The 16776-nt window shown below is 36.6% G+C and overlaps 1 protein-coding gene across 3 annotated transcripts in view; it reads left to right on the top strand.

Moving 5' to 3' along the window:
- The window catches only part of MMUT (methylmalonyl-CoA mutase), a 40299-nt gene extending 29014 nt beyond the window's left edge, over nt 1-11285 (top strand). For all 3 annotated transcript variants that reach the window (XM_033102720.1, XM_033102723.1, XM_033102721.1), the window contains exons 10-13: nt 1373-1504; nt 2555-2702; nt 6261-6428; nt 10742-11285. In XM_033102720.1, coding sequence (XP_032958611.1) covers nt 1373-1504; nt 2555-2702; nt 6261-6428; nt 10742-10870 — 577 coding nt within the window. In that variant the 3' untranslated portion in view covers nt 10871-11285. The remainder of the gene's footprint in view (nt 1-1372; nt 1505-2554; nt 2703-6260; nt 6429-10741) is intronic.
- Nucleotides 11286-16776: the final 5491 nt, after the last annotated feature.

The raw sequence follows: 16776 nt of genomic DNA, 5'->3' as shown, positions 1-16776 counted from the left end.
CTGCTGATCTCCGGGTGTGTCTCGGCCGCTGCACCCACCCCACCCTAGGCAAGCCAGGAAGGGTGGGGGCTGGAGATGGAGGGGTCTTCACTCTCCCAGCCCAGCCGTGTGTCGCCCTCTTCCCGCAGGCCAGAAAAGGTGGTGGCTGGGGGTGGAGGCGTCTCTTCTCTCCTAGCGCAGCCAAAATCACGCACACTGCCCAGTCTGCCTGGGTCAGGGCTGCCCGTCAGGCTTCCCAAAGCGTGAGCGTTAGATACCACTTCTCGGTTCAGGGGCTGGTTTAAGTCTCTGGAAGGGCGGGGTAGGATTGGGAGAGCAGGGCGGGGGGGAGGGGCCTAGGTATGGAGACTGCGCCCCCGACCGCCGCAGGGCGCGCCGCCTTCCCGGCTGGAGAAATCAGCCGCGGGACGCAGGGAAAGAGCCCGCCTCCGGGTCTCTGCGCTCTCCGCTCCGCCTGGGCCCCTGTGCGCGCCCGGCACCGCGGGGCTGCACCGCGGTTTCCAGTCCCAGCCTCTGGAAGGGCGGGGTAGGATTGGGAGAGCAGGGCGGGGGAGGGGCCCAGGTATGGAGACTGCGCCCCCCGTCCGCCGCAGGGCGCGCCGCCTTCCCGGCGGGAGAAATCAGCCGCGGGACGCAGGGAAAGAGCTGCTTCCGGGTCTCTGCGCTCTCCGCTCCGCCTGGGCCCCTGTGCGCGCCCGGCACCGCGGGGCTGCACCGCGGTTTCCAGTCCCAGTCTCTGGAAGGGCGGGGTAGGATTGGGGGAGCAGGGCGGGGGGGAGGGGCCCAGGTATGGAGACTGCGCCCCCCGACCGCCGCAGGGCGCGCCGCCTTCCCGGCGGGAGAAATCAGCCGTGGGAGCAGGGAAAGGGCCTACCCCCGGTCTCTGCGCTCTCCGCTCCGCCTGGGATCCCGCGCCTGCCCGGCTCCGTGGTTTTCGGTCCTCGCCCCCGCCAGCTGAGGCTCCGCTGGGGGCTGGGCTCTCCCGCCGCTGCCGGCCGGGCGCTCCCACGCCGCTTCTCCTCCTCCTCTCCTTGCTCCGTCCAGTTAGCTTACCCCCAAGAATTTCTTAGCTTCAAGTAATCCACGAATCTCTCCACTATATTGTGTGGTGAGCGAAAATTTCCTCGATGGGTTATAGTTCCCGTTTGCAACAAGATCTGGAGGAGAACTCAGAAAGTGCGCCCTGCTGCCGCCATTCCTATGACGTCCTCAAAACATATTCTTATTTAGATTTTTTGCAGCCTAATTTTTACTTAGGTAATAAAATATCGAATTATATTGAATATTAAGAAAACTCGAGTTGAATGTTAAGGTAAATAAATATTTTTGCCTCAAATAATGATGTTAATCGGACTTCCATGTAATATTTTAGATGTACAGTTGGCGAAATCACAGATGCCATGAAAAAGGTATTTGGTGAACATAAAGCTAATGATCGAATGGTGAGTGGAGCCTATCGCCAGGAGTTTGGAGAAAGTAACGAGATAACATTTGCTATCAAGAGGTAATATGTGAGATTTCTTAAACCAGAGTGTCATCTCTTCTTTTAACACAATCCCCATGAATCTACTGCAGCCTTAATTTTTCATATACCCCTTGGAAAATATTTGAATTGACTTTCCTGTTAGCCTGTAGTTTTACTAAAATAATATTTTGAACTTTACCATAGTTCCCTTTAGGAGTTTCTCATTTCAAACAAATGTTTCTTTAACTAACATTGATATTGCTTCGTCTCCTCCAGGTACTTAAATTTCATTCTCCTTACTAGAATACACTTCCATATTTTCTTAAGTTTATTTATGTTGTTTAATTGCCCAAATAATTATAAAATCTTAATTTTCCTATTTGAAGGTAAATATGCGGTTGCCATCTATATGCATAAATTGAAATCAGTCTTCACTGACCTGACAGTAATAACACTGTCAAACATGATTTGGAAATATAAATTAATGTAAATTGGTCATACTTCTCAAGTATAAGAAATAGCTTCCTGGTGATTGGTTTTCTGAAACTTTGTAAGAAATTTCCAACTAATTTCATGTGCACTATAAATTTATATATTTAAATAAGCAAGTATTTTGATCATACTTCATTATAAAACACTGCTGCAGTCTGCTTGGGGGAGTTCACACTTATGAAGGGTGGGTGAGAGATATGGACGGTTCAAAACAGCTAGTGAGTCACATATATGTATAAATAACTTTGAAAGGCGCTTTTCCATTTATATTTAAATATTTTTGCATATTGTACTCTGGAGACTGGCTTGAGAAGGTGAAAAGTTGTCATTTTCTCATCTTTCTTCACTGTGATGCTCAGTGTTATGGGCTTACAGACTATGTCATCTTTCAAACTTTCTTCTAAGGGGGCAATGGTAAGCATATTCAGGCTTTAATGGAGTTCTCAATGTACAACAGAGATGTTAACAAAATTTTAGTAAACAGATTATATCTTTTTAAATAAACTTGAAAGATTTGCTGTGACTAAATTATAGTTTTTATATTTTACCTTTGGAAAATTAATATATAACTGTTGTTATATTTAAAATGTTTTTTAGGGTTCATAAATTTATGGAACGTGAAGGTCGCAGACCTCGTCTTCTTGTGGCAAAAATGGGGCAAGATGGACATGACAGAGGAGCAAAAGTTATTGCTACAGGATTTGCTGATCTTGGTTTTGATGTGGACATAGGTCCTCTTTTTCAGGTACTGAGAAATGTTGGGGGAATTTCAAAAAGTATGTCATAAAATCACATTTAGAAAAAAATCATAAAAAGATAATAGATCATGATGATGTTTTAAAGTTGAAATGAAGAATTCGAATTCAATAAATTCCCTAATTTATTTTTGAATGCATATCATCTAATTAATTAAGACAGAAATAAGAATAAACTAAAACTCATGTTAATTTACTTGTTTTTGTAAAAATCATTTTCAGTTTGTAAAAATCATTGTCAATTCCAAACTAAAACTTTTATGAGGCTTCTGAAACTGTGAAGATTACTTTCGAAGAGCTTACTGTACTACTTATTGAGAGTTAACTAATCTTTTGTGGGAAAGATAGCCCACATTGGATTGATGGAAAGTGTTTTGAAAAAGAAATGAAGCATCAGAGTGAGCTTGATTCATAATTATATTTTCTCTTATTTTCCTCTTTAATACTATTTTATTTAATCACAGAATATTAGACCTAGCAGAACTATAATTTATTGGAAGTAAATGAAGCTGAAATTCTCTATAGAGTGATGAGACATTAAGCATTCACTCCAAAAAAATCTTTGGCTGAGGTGTACATAGTAATACTTTTTATAGCAATTAGTAATAATTTTTATATAAATATGTAATGGATAACATACTTATTAATCATCTACCAGACGCTAGGTTCTGAGTTGAGAAAGATATGATTTTTGTGTTCAAGGAGGTTACAGGCTCCTGACAGAGATTTACTTATCTGTAATCACAACACAGTGATTATTACTGTAATTAAAGTTGGGGCAAGGAACTCATCCAAGTATCCTAGGAACTTATGATTGAGCTGTTCCTTTCGGAAGCCTGGAGAACAAAGCAGGGAAGGGCCTCTGAAGAAGAAGGGTTGGTTTAAGCAGAGGTGCAGAGGTACAGAGCTATGGAAGGCATGATGCCTTCAGGTAAAATTAGAGTACAGTGCTTGGGATGATGTGTAGGTTATGACGAAGAGCATGGATGCCATTCTAAGGAGTTTGAACTTTATCCCAAACAAGTTTGGGTATAGTGACACAATCAAATTTGTACTTTAGGAAGCTCACTTTCTAGTAAAATCACTTTCTGAAGTAGATTGAGGGGAGCTGTGACTAGATGCAAGGAGTCCAGTTAAGATATTCAGTAATCTGAGTGTGAAACAACAAAGACCTTAACAACAAGGTAGTATCAGGGTCTTAGCAGAAACAAAAAGTCAGCTGGAATTTTGAAGCAAATTTAATGAAGGGACTGTTTACAGATATGCAGGCAGGAGATATGCAGCTTGTGGAACATTCGAATGAAGATGACAATGTAAATTGGCTGTATATGTCCAGAGCATTAGCAGAGAGGTCTCAATTATAGCCAAGATTTTGAGACTCATCATTATATGCATGTGATTTAAAACCATGGAAACAGATGTAATTTTCCATGCAGAGTATCTACAGCAAGATGAGAAAAGAACTTGAACATTAAAAGGAAATAGAGAAGGAAGCAGCAAAGGAGTGAAAGGAAATGGGATGAGCAGTGGAATAAAAACTAAAGGAGAACAGTTTGAAGGAGAGGGAAGTACTATTATTACATGTTGCAGAAAAGTCAGCTAAGATGAAAACTAAAAGAGGAATCATTGCATTTTTACCAGTCAAGAAGTAAACTTTCCCAAAGAGACCCAGCCTTTGTAGAATCTCCCATAAGAGTTTTCCCTTCTGGAGTTGTTAAATATTAACCTAGAGAGTCTAGAGGAAATTGTTGCTATAAAGAGCTCAAATTTCTGGAGGTATGTCCTTGAACTGTGTTGGTGGGTAAATTTATTAAAGTGTTTAGAGTCCTATGCTTTTAAGGTAGGTTTTATTAAGAATCTCAAATGTATTTTAGGTTAAATAAATATATAGATTTAGATTTCTTCATTGTTTAAGTTGAATACTTTTCTATTTCCTTTATTTATGTTCTACTACCATTTTACTTTAGTTTTTTTATTTTTTATTTTTGTTTTAAATAGTAATCAAATATAATGCATTTCCAATATTTAATAGTTAGCTTTTGGGAAATATTTTTTCGTAAAATAAAAATAGTTAAAAAAAAAATTGTCGTTAGCCATTGGCACCTAAAAGAATTTTTCAAAGAACTGAAAGTTCATTTCCCCATTATATCCCATTCATAAAAATATAATTTGCCTTTTAGTACCACCAGTTTTGTTAACATAATACTGTGTCATTAAAAGAAAAAACTTATCTGTGGATGAAGGTGCAATCCTGCCATTCTCTAATGACTGATTTAATCAAAATTATATTTTAAGATTTAAATTTTTCCATGTAAAATACAGTTTAATTTATATTAGCATGAAGCATGGAACTAAATTATTTTAATGGAATTTTAATCTAATGTATTTTGGTAACGTGGATAATATGAATGACAAATCATGCTTAACTCAATTTAAGTTTCTTTAAGAAATCAATGGCGAGACTATACATGTTTTCTTTAAATATTTTAATTTAATGTGTTCATATTTTTCACAGATTCAGGGTTCATCTATATATTGTGTGACTTAGAGAGATCTTGACTATGGCCCCATTACTGAGAGTTTTATTTCCACACTAAAACGAAGAGCCTTTTTTTTTATTTATTATTAGTTTCAGGTGCACAAGACAAAGGAATACTTAAAATCTTGCCAAACTCAGAAAATTCACAGATTTTGATAATTTTTCTGTACTTATAAGTGTGCAGTGTTTTCTGAAGTGGCCTTATCCTTCCCAAATTTCTCAATTTGCATTTTATTCACAATGAGAAACTTAGACATCTTTTATATGAATTCATTTAAATACATGTAGCTTATTAAAGCAATGTCATAGACTCATTGCAGAGTGTGGAAATGATTTTCCTGGGTAACTCACCTGATAGTATCCTAAACTGGTTAAATCCAGTTAATTAGTGACACTGTCCCTTGTTTAAGCACTCACCTGGTTGCTGTAGCCCTTTAGCTAGCTTCTAGGGTTCTCACAACATTATTTTGGTCCACATGTTGCTGTTAAGTCAGTGTCTTCTCCGGAGAATTGAGTCCTGGAGCTTCCTAGTCCATCATCTTGCTAACATCACTGTTTCCCGTCCTTTCTCCACTCTTTCCCTAAGACTCACTTTTTCACATTGCATGTTATGTTCAGTCTTTGAGTTCTTCATAGATACCATAACATGTTGCCTTGTATGGCACAAAAACTGAATAAGTATTAATAATGAAGACAACATACGTATTTTTAAAAAATTATAATGAGATAGTGTACTTCGCCTACGTGAAGATTCTTTTGGGGAATCATATTTTGATGTAACTTAAACCTAATTGATGAATTGCAGTGCTGGAAGCAAATTACAGCACTGGTGTTTACTGCATCAATTGAATGAGTTGGTATATATGAGTTGAAAATGACGAAATGTGAAGTTATAATTCATTTCAAGATTTTCTAATGAGGAAAATTTGGAATGTCGATTAAGTAGATAGCACTTTTCAAAAGTTTTTGGAATAAATGATGACTTGTCTCTGCTTTCTGATTGTTGAAGACTCCCCTTGAAGTGGCCCAGCAGGCTGTGGACGCAGATGTGCACGCGGTGGGTGTGAGCACGCTCGCCGCTGGTCATAAAACTCTGGTTCCGGAGCTTATCAAACAGCTTCACTCCCTCGGGCGGCCGGATATTCTTGTCATGTGTGGAGGGGTGATACCACCACAGGTATTTTTCCTCTCCTGTATTTTTCTAATACTATGATGGGAATTCCGAGTAACTAGCTTATATGTAATTCCTTAAATGATTGTACACTTTTACTTAAGACAAATTTATTTTGTAGATTTTCAGCCAAATTATTTCCTGGTGATTTTACCAAGTAAATTCTACACAATCGAAATGTGGGCAACTCTTTTCTATTCAAGTTATATTATAATTAATTGTATATAGTTTAATATAAGAACTTCCAAAATTTCTATGAGAGAATTACCTCCTTGCAAGCTAGTAACCTAGATAGAGATCTACTGTCTTCATATTCAATAAACAATGGTGGCAAAGGAACAGGATAAAAGGAATATAAAATCTCACAGCTAGAATAGGGAAGAATGGTAAACACACTGTGCATATGTCAGCCCCTAGCTAGAGAGAGATACAGTGAGCATTCCTCGTCCTGGTAGTCAGGTGAGTGCTTTGTTAGCCGGCCCGCAGCACTTGCTGCTGTTGTTTTACAGTAGCTGTCTTGTCCATTTCCTCCATGTTCCCATCCCTAAATGTGGCCCTAACTCAGCCCTGTATCATTACATGGTCCTATAAAACCCCTTTTTTATTAAAGCTAATTTGATTGGGGTATAGTCTTCTTAGAGCCAAAAATATCCTAAATTGGATATAAATGGAATTAGCCTGTCCTGAAAACTGTTGGTTGAATGGAGAGGAGGTGGATATTTGAACAAAAATGTACGTCCTCTTAAGAAAGGAGAAATGGATGGATGCTAGGTAACAATCAGTGATGTCAATTAATTTACTAATGGGGTGGAGGCACCGTCCACAGATTACCTTACCTATAAGTTAAAATAATTAGTTAAGGCATGAATTGCATCTCCATTTCCAGTCCCAGTTTTAATTAAACCAAGCTTTTTTTTTGAATGGAGGAAATACTGAGTTAGATGAACTGTATATGAGATTGCTCTAAGTAAATGATTTTTAGCTGCTATAAATCATTTATAGCAGGAATCTATCAGTGAAATGTGATCTTATGTCCAGGTCTTCAATTATTATTTCCTCCATTACAACTCAGAATATAAATAGTGACTACATCCTACTTAGGAAATGAGAAAATATGTATGCAGTTGTGAGATTGGTGATAATACGGGGCTAGCAAACAAACTACGGTATGCTTTCTGACACAGTACTTCAAGGTGACATAGTCAACACAAAACTGCTTTTGTTAACATAGTTGCCTATTTTTTCGTAAATATAGTTTACTATTTCGGAATACAAAGGCTTTTATTTTTTATTGCTGTCTATCTGTGGACTACTTCTAACTGTACTGCCATTTTAGACTCTGTAATATCTAAGTTCTTGGGCTTGATATTAAAATTTAAGAACCAAAATCATTAGGCAGCACAAAATAGTGGAATTGAAATATGAGTTGAGAAAAAAAACACAGGCCTATTTGCATAAGTAAGCTGACATTTGCAAGAAATGCATTTCACATAAGCTGTAGTAACCCTTTGAATGTTTGAGTTACTTAGAACATCTGTAGGTGTTTGCCATACTTTTTCCCCATGAGCTTAAAGACTAAGGATCATGTTCTGTAATGATACACTTGTGTGTTAATAACGGGAATCCTTTATAATTAAGCAGTTAACACCCATGCATTTTTCTCGTTATTTGTTTGCAGTAATTGTTAATTGTTTGCAGTAACAAATATGTAAAATGTTGTTATTCATTTGAAAGACACTTAGATTTTAAATTAGAAAGCACCAACAGATGGTAGTTAATCAAACAGATTTAGCCACTGCCGTTGTGCTCACAGTTTCTGCAGCCCAATTCAATAAATAAATATGGTTTGTCATCACCATGAGCATCTTAGTAACAGCAATGGCTTCCAAGCATTTTGGGAAAGGTTAGCAGCCTCATAATGCCTACTTCTCATCATGAAGCGGGCAATGTAATATGCCTGGCCCAGCTCAGTGGACAACATTTTACAATAATAACTTTTTATTTAGAGATAATTTCAAACTAATAGATAAGGGACAAAATTAAAGTAGTACAAAGAACACCTATATACAGTTTGCTCAGATTCACTTGTTTCTAGCATTTTATCCCCTCATTAAAATACATTTTACAAGGCTGTGTAAGGCTTAGTGGAGTCAAGAACCCTTTGCCCAGTTGTAACATTCTGCAGCCCTCTCTCAGTTGAGTCTTTCATTCCAAATCCATAACTCGGGTGTCAGAACAAATGGTACACAACATCATTAGGAAAGATAAAAAAAGATAACCTATCAAGCTGTCTTATGAACTTTTAAACCTCTAGCACCTGCCCAAGAACAATGACGTGTTTTGAGTGCCTTTATGTATCAAGTGCTGAGAATATAAAGATAATTAGACATGGTCCCTGTCCTTAGAAGTTCATAGACTAGAAGGAGAAAAGTTCAATAAGAAGTGTTAAATGCCATTGCAGAATTATAGTATTACAAGAATATCACAAGGAAATAATAGAGACAGAAAACAAATAGTTCGGAGGTAATTAGCTGACCATGTAATTTATCATCCAAATGTGATCACTTTTGAGAATGAAAATGGATGCATTAAAAACGGTGCTGCAAAAACCAAACAGTCTGATTGAAAAAATGGGTAGAAGATCAGAATGGACATTTTTCCAAAGAATACATATCGATGGCAAAAGGCACATCAAAAGGTGCCCACATCACTAGTTATAGGAAAAGTGCACATCAAAAGCACAGTGAGATATTACCTCACACCTGTTAGAAGAGCTATTATCAAAAAAGACAAGAAAGAAGTGTTAGCAAGGATGTAGAAAAAAGGGAACCTTTGTACACTGTTGGTGGGAATGTAAATCGGTACAGACACTATGGAAAACAATATGGAGGTTCCTCAAAAACTTAAAAATAGAACCGCCTTATGATCCAGTAATTCCACTTCTGGGCATTTATCTGAAAGGAACAAAAACATGCACCTCCATGTTCATTGCAGCCTTATTTACAATAGCCAAGACCTGGAAACAACCTAAGTGTCCATAGATGGATGAATAGATAAAGAAAGTGTGTGTGTGTGTGTGTGTGTGTGTGTGTGTACACAATGGAATATTATTATGTATAGAAAAGAATGCAATCTTGCTATTTGCAACAACATGGATGATGGACCTTGAGGGTGTTATGCTAAGTGAAGTAAGTCAGACAGAGAAAGACAAATACCATATAATCACACTTACCTGGGAAGAACAGATTGGTGGTTTCCAGAGGTAGAGGGTGGGTGAAAATGGGTGAAGGGAGTCGAAGGTATAAACTTCCAGAATAAATAAGTTATAGGGATGTAATGTAGGGCATGGTGACTGTAGCTAATAATATTTATTGAATATTTGAAGATTACTAAGAGAATAAATCTTAAAAGTTCTCAACACACACACACACAATTTTGTAACTCTGTATGATGATGAATGTTAGCTGGACATACTGTGATCATTTTGCAGTATATACAAATATCAAATGATTATGTTATATACCTGAAACTAATATAATGTTATATGTCAGTTATATCTTAATCAAAAAAAAAAGTCTCATAAGGAAAAAAAAAGGGTGCTGCATAAGCACAAACCAGAATGTCCTGAAATATAGAAACATCCTAGTGGTTGAGGATCAGGGCTGTAAAGCATTTCCTAAACTTGGTATTACAGCTACAGATTTTCCGATGTTAAAACAGCTTAAAGTTTGGTGCAATAGTTGTACCCTGGGGATATTTTCTTTGTGTTTCAAAAATTGTGTTTAAAATAAACTGCATCAACAACAGAGAATTTTAAAACAAAAAAATGAGTTAATCATCATTTATAAAAAAATCTAATTTCACCATGAAGTCAAATTCAAGTACCACCATTCACTAACTGCAGACAAAATATCTTCAAGAAAATAAATAGCGTTGTAAACTCAAAGTTGTAATGTGATACTAAATTTAACACAAGTAGTGACAATTTAGGTGGGAGAAAATTATGGTTTAGGGCTCAGAAGTTCTTAAGCAGTGGCTCATATAGCTCTCACCACTAACAACACTGAGGGAGCTGGAAAATGGTCAGAGTGTGTTTTGTTCTTTTAATGACTTGTAGTGTATGGGTGGTACCAATGGCTATTAGTCGCAGTCCTAATGAAGGAAGAATTTTCTCCCCCAAATGCCAATAGAGTACCTATCGAGAAAGTTTGGGGCACTGGGGACAAAGAAGAAAGAAAAGTGTGTATTGCCCTTTTGTTTCATTTCCTTGAAATTATAAATATTGTTACTTTTACTAATTAAACAAATTCTTTCAACAGGATTACGAATTTCTGTTTGAAGTTGGTGTTTCCAATGTATTTGGTCCTGGGACTCGAATTCCAAAGGCTGCTGTTCAAGTGCTTGATGACATTGAGAAGTGTTTGGAAAAGAAGCAGCAATCTATGTAACATCCTGTTTTTTGATGTAGTTTTTTTCTAAAATATTTTTTCAATAGTGATCAAAGAAGACATTTTCAATGTAATTCAACACCTGATAGATGCTTTCCTAAAAGCTCTATGTTAAAATAAGAATGTTGTTATGCTGTAAGTGTATTATATACAGTTTCACTTAAAGTAAATTATCCTTAAAAACTCTCTATAATGCATGCTCAGTACTTTACCAGAAACTCTAGACAAAGGTATTCTTTTAAAAACATCATGATATTTATTTGAAATATATTTATAAATCTATTTGCTTTCTATTTTAATAACCAAATTGTACCTTAAAAAATCTGCTTAGTTCCATTTTCAGTTTAACATTACATTGATTTGAGCACCAGAAGATAAAATCCACATATGAATAAAATAATAACATTTTATCTTGGGAAAAAATAGTGGGAGAATATTTATGTACGGAAATATATTGTGGTTGTGGTCCTCGGCCAATCTATTAGAATTACCTTGCTATGAGTATTAAATCAGACCCAACAGTTGTCATTTCTATTAATTAAATAAATTCTTTCAACAGGATTATGAATTTCTGTATGAAGTTGGTATTTCCAATGTATTTGGTTGGAACAACAGGGAAATGACAGAATACTTCTCCTGGTCTAACTCTGCTTTCTTCCTAGGTATGAATATGTGACCATGTAACTGCTAGGCTTGGCTCGAGATCCAGGAGAGTGGATGTTTATGAATATCCTAAAATGAAAGTGCTTTGGTTGTTAATATGGCTTCCTCCAGAATGATGATATAAACTGGGAGTGTAGAAGGGCAATGATATACATACATCTATCTATCTATCTGTCTATCTATCTATCTATCTATCTATCTATCTATCTATCTATCTATCTATCTATCTATACTTCAGTCCAAGTGACATACTTCAGTCCAAGTCTGAAGGCCTTAAAACCAGGGGAGCCATGTATAAATCCCAGTCCAACGGCTGAAGAAGATGATAGGAGAGTCCTTGTATGTTGCTCGTGGGAATGTACAATAATGCTGCTGCTGTGGAAAATGATAGTTTTTGAAAAACAATTATGAAATGGCCCAGAAATTCTGCTTCTGGGTATGTATCCAGAAGAATCGAAAGCAGGGACTCGAACAGATATTTGTACACAGCATTCAGCAGCATTATTCACAATAGACAAAAGATAGAAGCATTCCAGGGTCCATTGACAGATGAGTAGATAAACAAAATGTATTACTTAAAGTAGAATACTATTCAGCCTTAAAAAGGAAGGGAATTCTGTCACATGTAACAACACCGTAGATAAATCTTGAAAGCATTCAAGTGAAATAAGCCAGTCACAAAAGAGAAATACATGATTTAATTTATATGGGGTACCTAGAATAGTCAAATTTATAGAGACAGAAGGTAGACTGGTGGTTGCCAAGGCCTGGGGAGGGGAGGGAATGAGAAATGGGTGTAGGGTTTCATTTTGGGGAAGAGGAATAAGTTCCAGAGATGGATGGTGGTAATGGTTGTACAGTTTGACCGTACTTAAATCCATAGAACTGTACTCTTGAAAATGGTTAATACGGTAAATTTTATGTATATTTTACCACAATAAAAAAGGTATTTAGGATAGTCCTGACATGGTACATGTTTTATAAATGTTAATTGTTGTTATTATTGAAAAGAAATGAATGATAAGGCATGAAAGTGGGAAGGTAGGTGGGCCAGATTATGTATACTCATAGAGGTTTGTACCGTTAAGGGATTTGGATTTTATCCTGAAGATAAAGACAGAGAATCATATAAGGGTTTTAACCACAGAAATAATCTGATAAGATTTGTGGTTTAGTACAGCAGCTGTGTAGAAGATGCCTTTTAATGGGTGCATAACAGGAGATAGAGTTAAGAGACTTACAATAATGTAATAGAGAAATTCTAAGAATCAACACTTACCTGCTTAGATGCTATTCAGAGATGGCAGAGATGGAGAGGATATGATCTTATTGTAGAAGATTGAATTGACAGAATCTGGCTTTTATCTTTAAAAAATAGGCTTTTGATATTTAGGTATTTGCTATATGGAATCTATGTCCCCTCACTTATTTTGGTAGTTCTTTTGTGGATCTTTTTTGGATGTGCAGCGACTTCATAGCTGGATGCACTGGAATGATATTAAAAGCAGGAAAAGGTAAAATCATGGGATGTGTTTTTCCAGTGACCTTATTGTTGATACTAGAACTATGAAAGCTTTTCTGGCTTTGGCAGTACACTAGAATGATGTCTTTAGGGTACTCTAAAGACATCAAAATCCTTTCTTTGCAACTTAATGGGAATTTAAGTGTTATATAAATATTATAATAGTATAGGAAATGGAGGAGAGGTTTGATGAGACATCCTTTCTGAGCAAAACCTGCACATAAGTAGGAGAGATAAAGTAGCCAAACAACAGAAAACAAAATGAATTCTCCTTCCTCTGACTTCCATTTCAGGGAGGGGCAATTCATGCAGTGGAGAGGAGAGGTGGGGTTGGGGGGAGGGAGGAGGGTTGTTAAAGAACTCTAGATCTGTCCACAGGCAAAACGATGCCGTGTGCCACCATCACCCGCCACTAGTATCGTTAAATTCCTGTGCACTTCATACGAAAAACAAAAACATTTTAAAATAAAAAAAGGGGTCTAATAAAACCATTTATGGGGCAGCCTGTTTGTTCAATTGGTTAGAGCGCGATGTTCTTAACAACATGGTTGCTGGTTCTGTCCCCTCTTGGGCCACTGTGAGCTGCGCCCTCCACAGCTAGATTGAAACAACTATTTGACTTGGAGCTGATGGGTCCTAGAAAAATACACTTCAATAAAATCTAAAAAAACCCTAAAACATTTATGTTAAGACATAAAGGTATGCTAATGTAGAATATGTTCATTTTACCAGGGCTATTTTATTTTAAATTAAGAAAAAACACTTATCAAAGGAATGAATAACGAACTATACTTACTGCTATTTGGTAGACACTTGAATAAAAATGATGATGATGATGGTAACTACTAATGTCGTTTCTACTAATAGGTAAATCCTGACTTATTTCCAAAGAATCGTGGACCATCTTTTAGGCCATTAGACAAAGCTTGATTTTATAAGTAGCCTAAAGGTGAGAGATAAAATTTTAAAAATCTATATATCTATATTTGTTTTTTATTGTCTGATTTGTGCTTATTCTGAAAAATGCTCTGAGCATTCAAAAATATTTTCCAAGAAAAATCATTTTGATTTTTCTGATTAAACATAATGCTATTGTTTTCTGGTTCTCAGATTCTCATTTTATTTCTTTATTGTACCTGTAGGTGTCTCCCTAAGTCCAGGATTATTTTATATTCTTGAAATAATATTTGAAATGATATAGATCCTAGAGACCCATGGGTGCTATAAATACTCTCAGAAAAGGCACATCTCTCTAATAATCAACTTGGATGCACCTCATGTCATCCATGTGATTGTCATTTGTGATCAGTAAAACCAAATGTTGATAATTGTTCCTAAACTGTGCTGCATTTGTGTTAAAATGATGAGTTCATTAGCAGTGATGCTAGAATATGACCTTGGACATGAGGTTATTATTGAATTTTGTTTAGTACATCCATCCCTAATTCACATCAGCTCATTTTAAGTTACTAATTCTTTATGGCCTATTTCTTCCCTCTGCATTCAAACCTCTTATTGCCATACTGACCTCCTCTTACCATTTACCATGAAATCAGGGCAGAAGAGTCATTTACACAAAACACAGTACACGCATACCCCTGAAGTCCTTTATAAAAGAGAAATGCAGAATGTAATAACTTCTTTCAGAATTATTCTAATACCCCTTCATTTTTGAGATCATGAACAAAATATTATTTTAGATAAATGCCATGAATTCATGTAATATATATTTTTATTGGTTGACGATCACTTGTTAAATTCTAGTAGCTATTATTTTTAGAAAATAAAACATACAAGATTTTATGGTGTTTTAACGCAGAGCTTCTCATGGCAAATAAGCATTACATATGTCTCTAGCAAAAAGACATTTTGCTGTTCAGTTCTTTCTGTGAATGGAAAGCTTAGCCCAGAGCTTGCTTAGGAGCGTAAAAAAGTAGAGTAACAGTGATGATGTTCTCTCGCTTTCTAGACTGTTTGCTTCACTTCAGTCTGTCCTATTGTCTCCTTTACTTTTGTTATTCTCATTGGATCATATGGTCAATCAGAGCAATTTTAATGACAATTTTCTGACAGAATAAATGTTTATTTAGACATTAAGTTTTGAAGGACACTAAGCAGGTGGCCCTTTTTGCCTCTAACATGTTCTTTGGTGTAAGGCATCAAGACCTGTGAAAATATTCTTTAAAATTGCAAATATGTCTGCTACAAGATTAATAATAAATTGAACATTTAAATTTATTCTGAAACCATTGACTGAGAGGGCCATTGCTAATTGTGCACAGGTTGTGCACTGCCCAACTCCAGGGAGAGCCATTTATTTTGCAGTCACACACTGTCATAGCTCTGCATATTTCATGCTGCCGTTTTCCATTTTAAAAGAGGAACAATGATTGAGCCCATGTGAAATGTTTGTTTTAAGGGTTCAGTGAAATAATGCAAGTAACCTGCTTTGAATTGTGCAACATACAGTAGAAGACCAATGAATGTTTTCTAGGCTATTATTATACTTTATGCTAGCCGCACTACTGGCCCTTGGTAATAAAAATAATTTATGCACATGACATGGTTCTTCTTCTCAAGGAGCTGGTAGCCAATTTGTGGAAGATGAATTCTTAAGAAGACTGTGACTACATGTTGTAAAGGAGATCTCCACATAGTGCTATAAGGACACAAAAGGAGTTGCTAATTTTCTCCTGTGGGAGAAATGAAAGCTACAAGGAGGAGACAACATCTGGAGCTAAAACAATGCGAGAGTTTAAGTGGGCAGAGGTATGAGTATATATAACAACTCTGAGGAACAGTGTCAGGGAAATGGGAGCAGTTGATGTGGTTGAAGCATGAAATTCATGATAAGGCTGAAATATAGGATATGGATTTTATCATTTATTAACATCTTATTGTGAATTCTTTTTTAAAAAATTGATTTCCTCCAGGTACTTCTTTGATTTCAAGTAGAAGATATTTGTATATTATTGGAGTAACCAAATGATTTTATATTCTTTTTCTAAAATTTGAGCTATAAGACATTTCTCTCCCCTCACATTCTTTCTATAACTAAGGCCTTGGTGATAGATAATAGCTTTCTTAAATGCCAATGAAATAAGGGACAGGGAAACATTTTGCATTTCCTTTTTGCCTAGAGTTGGCCAAGACATATTAGATGTTTATCAAATTGTGGCTGATGGCCCACTTGCTTTGGAATCCTTTATGACTGCTTACTAAAAATGAGGTTTAGCTCAGAACAGACCCGATACTTCCAATCCATTTGGTAAACCCCACTCTCAAACCCAGGGTCATTGTACTAAATATGTTATTGGTCACAAAGGAATCTGTTAACTGGATCACTGGAAAATCATTCCATTGTTTTAGGGACAAACAAACCAGATATGTGCCTTATATATTTAGTAAGACTTCACTTAGTGTCAAAAAGTTCTGGGAAACTGCAACTTAGGCGAAATGATGTATAATGAAACCAATTTCACCATAGGCTAATTGATATAAACAAGAGTTAAGTTCCTATGGCCTATTTCTGGTGACAAAAAACATCCCCAAACTTACAAAGATTCAAAACACTTGTAACATTAAACATTGAAATAAATGTGAGCTGTATATACATTTAAGAAAGATTAATAAAAACAAGATAATTATTTTCCAACCTGCTTATTCCAGTTCAGGGTCACAGGTGGTGGGAAGCCCATCCTCTCAGCTCAGGGTTCCAGGT

This window comes from Rhinolophus ferrumequinum, chromosome 3, assembly GCF_004115265.2.
Source record: "Rhinolophus ferrumequinum isolate MPI-CBG mRhiFer1 chromosome 3, mRhiFer1_v1.p, whole genome shotgun sequence".
NCBI classification, from domain to species: domain Eukaryota; kingdom Metazoa; phylum Chordata; class Mammalia; order Chiroptera; family Rhinolophidae; genus Rhinolophus; species Rhinolophus ferrumequinum.
This window is presented reverse-complemented; position numbering and strand designations above follow the sequence as displayed.